At 44.3% G+C, this 9,699-nt stretch overlaps 2 protein-coding genes across 2 annotated transcripts; both read left to right on the forward strand.

Annotated features, from left to right (window-relative positions):
- The first annotated feature begins 796 nt into the window (after positions 1-796).
- On the forward strand, positions 797-2,118 carry LOC112955187 (olfactory receptor 51G2-like). Its single transcript, XM_026048463.1, has 2 exons — positions 797-819; positions 1,179-2,118. Exons 1-2 carry the CDS (start codon positions 797-799, stop codon positions 2,116-2,118), a joined length of 963 nt encoding a protein of 320 aa, XP_025904248.1.
- A 6,624-nt stretch (positions 2,119-8,742) lies between these two features.
- LOC112955196 (olfactory receptor 51E2-like) lies at positions 8,743-9,699 on the forward strand. Its single transcript, XM_026048472.1, has one exon. It carries the CDS (start codon positions 8,743-8,745, stop codon positions 9,697-9,699), a length of 957 nt encoding a protein of 318 aa, XP_025904257.1.

A 9,699-nucleotide genomic window follows, 5' to 3' on the forward strand; every position in this document is an offset into this window, starting at 1 on the left:
ACCCATGTTGGTGGCTCCTGTTTGCCCTCCTGTCCTGCACTAGGTCAGAGATGTTGGAAAGCTGCCAGTGGTGGCCTGGAAGGGCAGCCAGACCCTTATGAGATGGGGAAGGGAAGAGATTGCAGACCTCGAAATACGCCTCTCTTAAGGATGAGACTTTTTCTCAGGAATCAGGGACCTCCTCGAGTCACCTTGATAAAAGATCATCATCATCCAGTAGGTGATAGACACCTACTGTGTGTATTGGGTCTTGCCCACATTTGGATCTCGTGCTTTCCATGATCTTCCTTCTGCTCCTAGCATTCCTATAGGATCACATTGGATTACATCTAAGGCCCACTTGTCCTTGCTGCAGCTGGGCTTTGGCCTGTCTTATTTCATCTCTAAGGGCTCGAGCAACACTTTTATACTCCCCCTTGGTGTTGCCTTGTCTTATTTCTGCTCCTTTTGCCACTCTAGCTCTTTGCATTTTAGCTCACTGAGCAACTCCTTGGTAAGCCAAAAGTCCTTCTCCTGAAATTCCCATGTGGTTGCTCATGTTCCCAGCTTAACTCCAGATCCTGAACTCAGCCATCTCGTGATGGCATCAGCCTCAGCTTTCTCTGTAGAGACATTTCTGCCACATATTTGAGCAGCAGTTTAAGTGCCCAATTCCTTGTTATATTTTGTCATTTGTTTACGATGCTATATAGTGAGGCCAGAGTTTAACTTGCGCCATTCTCAGGTCCTTCAGTCTGCAATTAACATTAAGCAGATAACAGAAAGCCATCTGCTTAGCGGCTTAGTCTTGGTTAGGATGGCCATAGTAAAGTCATTTGCTTACTCAGCACATCAAGTCGGCCTGTGGAATTGAGGAAATGTTGTAAAATAATAGTACTCACTAGGAAGTTTAAAGATTTCCTTTTAATAGTACTTTTTTCCCTTCATTCTGTGGTTTGACGGGCAGTCAGGATTTGGTCATATGCAGCTCCATGGTGATTACATCCATGTCCTAAATAGCACCAAGGTATCTGCACAGGTTGGTGGGGGAGGTGGAGGAATGTGGGGCTTTACATCACCCATCCATTCTCAGTAGAGAGTCCAACTATTTGGAGTTTCTGTTGTTGGTTTGTTTTTAGGTATAGGACATGAGAAATCTGAGCTGGAATGGAGCATGACTCACATACCACATGGGAATTCAATGGCTCCTTCTATCAGCCTTCAGCTTTCCTCATGATGGGCATCCCAGGCCTGGAAGCCTTTCACCACTGGATCTCCATTCCTTTCTTCCTACTGTATTTTATTGCTCTCTTGGGGAACGGTATGATCCTCTTCATCATCAAGAAGACCCAAAGTCTTCACGAGCCGATGTATTACCTCCTCTCTATGCTGGCAGTCACTGACCTGGGCTTGGCTTTATGTACACTGCCTACTACTATGGGCATTTTTTGGTTTAATATCCGAAGGATTGGGTTTGATGCTTGTCTAGCTCAGATGTATTTTATCCACATTCTGTCCCTAAGTGAATCCTCTGTGCTCCTGGCCATGGCATTTGATCGGTTTGTTGCTGTCTCCCACCCACTGAGATACCCAGCCATATTGGCCAAGTCCACTATCATAAAAATAGGGCTGGCAATTATACTGAGAAGTATGCTCTCTCTCCTTCCACTACCCTTCTTGCTCAAGAGATTAACCTATTGCAAAAAGACTGAGCTTTCTCATTCCTTTTGTTTTCATCCTGATATCATGAACCTAGCATGTGCAGATATAAAAGTCAATGTCTTCTATGGCATGATTATTCTTTTATCAACGGTGGGAATGGACTTCATCTTCATTGTGCTCTCCTACATCCTGATCATTAAAACTGCTATCAGCCTTGCAACCAAGGACGAGTGTCTCAAGACTCTGAACACATGTGTCTCCCATATCTGTGCTGTCCTAATATTCTTCATCCCGATGATTGGACTGTCCATGATCCATCGCTTTGGAAAGAACATCCCTCCCTTGGTTAACACCTTGGTGGCCTATACCTACCTTATAATTCCTCCTGCTCTCAACCCCATTATCTACAGCATAAAATCCAGCCATATCCGTGGGGCTTTGCTCAGAGCATTGAGGAAGAAGAGTATGCCCACCTGATGGCTTCCTCTACCAGTTCTGGTAGAAAGTACTAGTGGATGGGTTTCTTGGCATTCCATTCACTGGGATTATTGACATTAATTAAGATGAAAGAACTGCAAACCCCATTGGTAGTTTCAGCTCAACACAGACTTGTGTTCTCCCATTTTTTTGTCCTGGCACGGCACTTGGATCTATCTGGAACTGCGAGCACTCCAGGCATCGCTGCCAGCAGCATATACAGATGAAAGGACCCAACTGTAGGGAGACAATTGCAGGAACACGATCTGCCTGACTTTCTCTTTTCACTTCACATGGCGGAGTGGATCAAACAGTCTCCACAATGCATGTTATCCACACTGCGGTAGCCAGCTAACAGTGTTTAAACTTTGCTCAGGCACCCGAGCACAGTGCCATTATTCCCTCATCTCATCTCACAGCATAGCTAGCCCAGCTGGCAAGCTCGTCCAGAATATTTCAGAATATTTCAGAATATTTCAGAATATTTCAGAATATTTCAGAATATTTCAGAATATTTCAGAATATTTAAGGTTGGAAGGGACCTCTACAGATCATCTAGTCCAACCTTCCTGCTCAAGCAGGCACACCCAGAGCATGTGGCACAGGGTGGCATCCAGGCGGGTTTTGAAGACCTCCAGAGTAGGAGACTCCACAACCTCCCTGGGCAGCCTGTTCCACTGCTCTGTTACCCTAACAGTAAAGAAGTTGCTCCTCACCTGGAGACGGAACTTCTTATGCTTCAGTTTGTGGCCATTACCCCTCGTCCTATCGCTGGCCACCAGTGAGAACAGCCTGTCCCCTTCCTCCCTGCATTCTCCCTTCCTGAACTTATACATATTAATCATATCCCCTCTGAGCCGTCTCTTCTCCAGAGAAAAAAGGCCCAGCTCACTCAGCCTCTCTTCATACGAGAGATGTTCCATTCCCTTAATCATCCTGGTTGCCCTTCTCTGGTCCAGGCAGAGCTTGGGCCAAGAGCTTGGAGTCACTGATCTCCCAGTCATCAGTTGCTGATCTGAGACAACCCCATCTTCAGGGGTGATCATTTCCAGCTTCATGTCCAGGGCCGAGGCACAGAACATTTCCTGATAATGAGATCCCTTTTAATGGCCCTCTAGCACTAGACCTCTGCAAAAATAGTCATAGTCTTCATCTTCATCTGTGTTTCTAAATTGCTCTATCCACCAACAGTGCTACTTTTGCACCTCCTGTGGATTTCATTGAACCTTACCGTGTTTTCAAACCTAACACTCGAGTCATTGCTTTGCACAGGATTTAATGTATGCCTGTATTAGAATACGATAGCCTCAATAAAAGTTTATTTATTGTAAAAGGTCAAAAAACACAATAAAGCTTTTTTTTTTTTTTTTTTTTTTTTTTTTCTGGTTTTATGACAAAGGGATATTAGGCTAGTGCTGCACAAAATCTTCAGGATTTGTTGTACATGAGCCGAGGATTTTATTAGATTTTCTATCATTGCTGCCTGAGGGTCTGGCGTGCTTGGCATTCTTGATCTTGATAAAGGAGTGCTCTGCTTCCAAGATGAAATAGCAATGACTAAACTTACTGATACTATGGCCATATACTAAAATACTCTGAGATCAACAAGGCAATAATGCACTCCTTGGAGGACAGGAGGGGCTTCTAGGCCCAGTTTATGGATGGGAAGGGATAGTATCCCCAAGCATCTTAGTGTTCTGCTGTAGGATGGGTCTTAGCCAGGCACACAATGGGTTTAAGATCAAGATCCAGGCTTTTTACTCCCACAGACAGAATAAAATTGATGAGAAGCTTCCTTGCTGCCAACTGATGGATCCATATTTTTGTGGCTTGTATGCCACAGTGTGGCCAGCCCAGAACAGACTATAAAGATATGGTCAATAATCACTTGGGAAGGTACAATATAAGTAGGGACAAAACTTCATGTCAGAGTTGGCTTGCTAAGCACTTAGCATTTCTTTTGGAGAGTTTCAGACTAAGCTATGGCTAGCATTTTTTTTCTGTTCTTCTCTATTCCTAACCATACCCAGAACAAAGAGAGAAAGAATAATGAGGGAACAAAGCCATAAAGGAAATAGAAAGGCAAAACAGAAGATTCCCAAGGGAAGGATTCCCAAGCCACCATTTGTTTTGGGTAGTGCTAGTTATTTTGCTGAAGATCCCAGAGGGCCATTGCGCAGAGTAAAGAAGAGTTTAGTAAAACATCACCAAACCCTCTGCCGTTGAAAATTTTGAAAATTTTGAAAAGCTATAAACATTTTGAAAAGCAACAGGAGCCAAAAGAACCTACGCCTCAAGTCAATGTGCATTCGGGTGGTTAGGGCAACTGGGCATGAAACATAGAGAGAATTTTTTCCCTACCAGGAGACCAGAGAGAGGAGATGCATACAGCGCAGTTGGTCCATGTGCATTGCCAGTTCAGCAGAGCTTTTTTTTTTGTCTCTCTATCCACTTCCAAAAGTGCATAGACAGAGGGTACTAAATGAATGCTCAAGTATATTTAGGAAACTCTACATAAGGTACCATCTTTTAGAAACATATGTTCGTAAAGCTAATTTTGGGTGCCTCAGGGAATGGAAAAGATAATTGTGGCTTAACGTTTGTGTAAGGGAAAAACAAGATAAATGAGTCACTTAAACCAGCTAATTCTTATTCTGTGATGTCCTGAGTGCTATTTTTTTGTACCACATGGTCACTTACAGTATTTGCCAATGGATTTATTTGCCAATGGATTTATTTCCTAGGAGGCACAGGATGAGTGGGGAAAAGCATAGCTGACTTGCATAGCTCAGCCTATTTACCTTAAAAAATATCAGGCCCAGGACACCAGGATCCCTAGGCATAAAACCTGCAGATTTCCCCCACTCCACTGTCCCCTATATTGGTCTTGCTGCAGTAGCAGTTCATTGTAAGCCATAGGGAGCTGTGCTGTATTTCCTAGCTGGCTCTTGCAGACCTTCATGGATTTTTTCCCCTCATTTGGAGCAAGTTCTGGTTTGACTCTGGAATATTACAAGCCCAGACTAGATCATGCTAGACCCACGATGAAGGTCAGTTCTCATAAGTTGTGAGGTCCTGAGCTCAGACCCATTGAAAGCATCAACACTTCCACTAACTCTAGGGTTTGGGGTGGATTAATTTCTGGTGGGTTTCGAAGCTGGCACATTCTTTCCAACACTATTATTGAAGGGTCCCATAAGGGTCTGAAGGGATTAAGAAAATCCCGCCAGTATGAAGAAAATCTAGCCAGTCTGGTTTGGTACAGCCCTTGTAGAGTTTCCAGTTCTCAGTTAAATAGTTTAAATGAGCACGTCCCTATGAAATGCTAATGAAATGGATTTACATGAGGATCCTATTTTGAGCCCATGCCTGGCTGCTGTAACAAGTGGTTCCCTTGTTTAAACCCAGTTAACTCCAGTGACCTCCAGCCAGGAGCAGTTAGCAGCTTGCTGAGAGCTGATTGCACTGCGTGCTAGACCTCTTGCTGTGCGCTCCGGTGGGGAAAATGAGCATCCTGCAGCTCCCAGCTGCAGGCTTTGCCTCCTGGCCACAGTACAGAGGCTCTTCCCGTACGAGTCCTGGTGTCAGCAAATTCAGCATGCAGAACAAAGACGTTGCATGGGCACAGAGCATTGTTACAGCCCAAAATGGCTGGAAATTGGGATTTTTAGTCTGTGTCATTTGCTTTGACTTTGGACTTGTTCCAAACAGAATCCAAAAAGATGTCTTTTTTTTTTTTTTTTTTTTTTCCCACCCTAAATTTCTTGAGAAGTGGGAAGACAGAGGAAACTTCCACTGGAAAATACCAGAGTTGTCTCCCAAAGGGTGTTCCTACATGTGGGAGATATTCCCTGCCTCTGCCCTGTCCGCTGGAGCCCCCATGGTTGGGAACACTGTGTCAGGAGGCATCTAAGACCACCTTTGCTTTGCCACATAGTCGAATGCAGTCCAAACAGGGGGGACATTCTTGGGAAGGACATTCAAAAATGGGGAAGGTTCATTAATCATCCTTGAGACACTTTAGATCTTTTGCCACATCTGCATGCCTAGTCTTTCTTCCTACCTTAAAATATAGGGGGAAAAAATGATAAAACCACATATTAAGATGAATTTTTATTTAAAAGATGTTCTGATTTTAGAAGTTTATTATGTTTTTAGTGTTTATCTTCTTTTTTCACTCTGGGGTAGTATTTTGATTTGATTTACTAGTGAGCTGAAATGGAAAAACAACTACATTTTCACAAAGTTGCTCGGTTGATGTATGTTGCTAGGATTTTAAGAGAAAAAAATATTTAGATGAAAAATTTTGGTAATCTTCAGTAACAGAAGAAGACAAGTATCGAGAGCATTGAACATTGTATTAAGGCTATCAGTCTATTCCACAGAAATGCCCAGCTTTTGAAATCTCAGCATACGAACTTTCAAAATCCTTGGGAGAGGCTGTCCCAGAGTTGGAAAAGGTCCAAGATGCAGCATCAGAGGGATGGGGAGGAGGTCACACACCTGAATGCAGAGAGCTGGATTTGTGAACCGTGCTTTCCTAGAGCAGAAGCTCTACATGAAGCAGCAGATGAAGTCCAAAACAGCATAGCAAGATCTAAAACAAGCAGAACAGGGTCATCCAGTACCTACTACCAAAGCAAGCGTGACTCAGTCCAGTAAATCATTCTTAGGTGGCCTCTTCTGCCAAGGACTCTTGCAACCAGAGAAATGCCCCTTCCTCTGGCTAGGGATGTGCCAGACAGCAGAGATTATCCTTAAACTCTCAGTATTACTTCCTAATGCTTCTGGTCTGCTTACAATGCAAAAGGGCCCCCACAGCCCTTGTAGGACATGTATTTAGAAAACAGAAGTCAACAGACCAAATCCACAGGAGATGTCCCAACCTGCAATTCCCCCTTGGGACAGTCTACACAAATACCACATGATGGAAATCGGCGGAGCTGTGCACGTTCACCTCTGCAGAGAGCTGATCCCAGGTGGCTTATAAAATAGATCTCGTTAGAAGGACCTTTTGCGCTGGTTTCTTTTTAGAAAGCTTGAAATTGCCAGAAGGTGAAAAACAAGGAAGCAGATAAAAGGGCTTTTGAGGAGGCATCATATATACTCCTCTCACTGACACATTGCCGATAGGAGGAATAGAAAGGACCATTCAGATGCTGAAGATCACTCCATTGCCTGACTCATCCTGAGAAGCTGGAGACTCCAACACATCTTGGCTGAGCTGGAGAAGTCTGGTCAGTGTTGATCAACATTAATACCATGATCAGCTTTGGTGGCTGTTGCTAGTGCTTCTCTGGCTAAGACAATTTTGTTGTCTGCATGTGGTAATGTCTTAATTTTGATTCCTGGGGCTTCCTGATGGAAGGAGAAGACTAGGAAAATAATATATGTGGCTAGTACTTTTAAAACAACAATCCATTTTCTATCTCTTCAGAGAGCAAGCTCCTTACATGATTTGGTCTTCATTGCACTAGCAATCCAAAATACTTATTCACATGTGAAAATGGTGCATTTATCAACACCTAAGAGCAAAAGATGAACTGAAACATCTAGGCACAGTTCAATTTGTGTTTGTGTCTCCTAGTCACATTCTCTCATAAGCACTGACTAGGGTGGCAGATTTTTTTTCTAGAGATTCACCCTGCAATTACACTTTACTGGTTGGCAGGTAAGTTGGCTCCGATAATTGCTGGCAAAACCCAAAGTGCTTTTTTTCATTTAGCTTTCATCTTAATCTAAGTGGTTTGCTGAAAATTTTGTCAATAAAATGGTTCTTAGGCAATGTAATGTTAACAGTATATTTGCACTGTCTATAAACTGTTTATAAAAACGAAAACCTGTGGCTATAAGAATGTGAATTTTCCTTGTTATAGTTTAAAGATGGAAAAGAAAATCAGGAAAAAAATATGCCACCAGAGTTATAAAGAATGGGCTTCACTCTCAGAAGAGCAGTAGAATGAGATTTTTTTGCAATTGCATAATACCTTTAAAAATGATTTCTATTAACAAAGTGTAGAGCTTGCCATAAAAAAAAGCATTCTGCACCAGTTTCATACATTTCAATATATGTTTACAGAAAGTAGAGATGAAAAAATATTCAGTTATTCTGTACATCCAAACTAATACATATGCATGTCTCAGACAAATAGATCTGTGTGTCTGTCCGTGCGAGTACACGAAATATTTGAGAGAAATGAACCATGGAGGCAATACAGGCAGTTTCACAGAGCACATTGCTGCCAGGCCAGTGCAGCAGATCAGGAAAAAAAAAAGTCATGCAAAAACGTAGTTTTCTGGGATTTATCGCTTGAAGGGTTGATATTATAATGCTTTCTGTTTAAAATAATTAATGCTTTTCCTGATTAGATTTGAAGGTCACAGTTTGGTGGGTATATGTGTTGTTGCCTATAGCCATAATTGAAGAAACAGGTAGGAGAGGAACTTTCTGGAGATATCTTGAACCTACATAGCCATGATAATTTTAAGACACTGTTTTATCTCATGGGCAAATGCCCTTGAGGTTGCCATCATGGGAAAGGGGTTTTAATGGTGTTTTGCCTCTTGCCTTCGCAGTGGAGAAAGTGGGATGGACTAGAGTGACTGCGCATCATCCCATTTGCCATGACCTTCCCTAACAGCTCCGACCTCAGTTCTTCCTCCTTCATCCTGGCCAGCATCCCCGGGCTGGAGGCTGCCCACTTCTGGATGGCCATCCCGCTGTGCTCCATTTACATTGTGGCCGTCGCGGGCAACTGCGCCGTTCTCTTCATTGTGAAGACAGAGCCTAGCCTGCACGCTCCCATGTACTTCTTCCTCTGCATGCTGGCTGCTATTGACCTGGCCTTGTCCACCTCCACGGTGCCACGTGTCCTCTCCTTCTACTGGTTCAACACCAAGGAGATCAGCTTTGGTGCCTGCCTCCTCCAGATGTTCCTTATCCACTCTCTCTCGGCCATCGAGTCCACCATCCTCCTGGCCATGGCCGTGGACCGCTACGTGGCCATCTGCCACCCACTGAGACACTCCGCCATCCTCACCAATGCCCTGACAGTGAAAATTGGCTTGGTGGCCATGGCCAGGGGAGTCCTCTTCTTCCTGCCCTTGCCGTTGCTCCTCCTGCCCCTTCCTTTCTGCCGCTCCCGAGTCCTGTCTCACTCCTTCTGCCTGCACCAGGATGTGATGAACCTGGCATGCGCCAACACCACTCCCAGCGTGGTGTATGGCCTCACTGCCATCCTGCTGGTCATGGGCCTGGATGCCCTCCTCATCTGCATCTCCTATGCCCTCATCCTCAGGGTCGTCTTGCAGCTGGCATCATGGAAGGAGAGGCTCAGGGCGTTCAGCACCTGCATTGCCCACATCGGCGTGGTCCTGGCCTTCTACGTGCCACTGATCGGGCTGTCCGTGGTGCATAGGTTTGGAAGAGGCCTGGCTCCGCTGGTCCATGTTGCCATGGGGGATGTCTACATCCTGGTGCCCGCCGTGCTCAACCCCATCATCTACGGGGTGAGGACCAAACAAATACAGAGGAGGATCCTGAGTCTAATTCACATCTACAAATTCAGGACTTCTCAGTGA

This window comes from Nothoprocta perdicaria, unplaced genomic scaffold (assembly GCF_003342845.1).
Source record: "Nothoprocta perdicaria isolate Ctin4 unplaced genomic scaffold, notPer1 scaffold_541, whole genome shotgun sequence".
NCBI classification, from domain to species: Eukaryota; Metazoa; Chordata; class Aves; order Tinamiformes; family Tinamidae; genus Nothoprocta; species Nothoprocta perdicaria.

Bases quoted from the DNA above. Each gene is read 5' to 3' on its own strand.
- LOC112955187 (XM_026048463.1), top strand. From the start codon at position 797: ATGGCCATAGTAAAGTCATTTGC. The intron at 820-1,178 runs TTACTCAGCACA...CACATGGGAATT, and splicing joins GCCATAGTAAAGTCATTTGC to CAATGGCTCCTTCTATCAGC.
- LOC112955196 (XM_026048472.1), top strand. From the start codon at position 8,743: ATGACCTTCCCTAACAGCTCCGACCTCAGTTCTTCCTCCTTCATCCTG.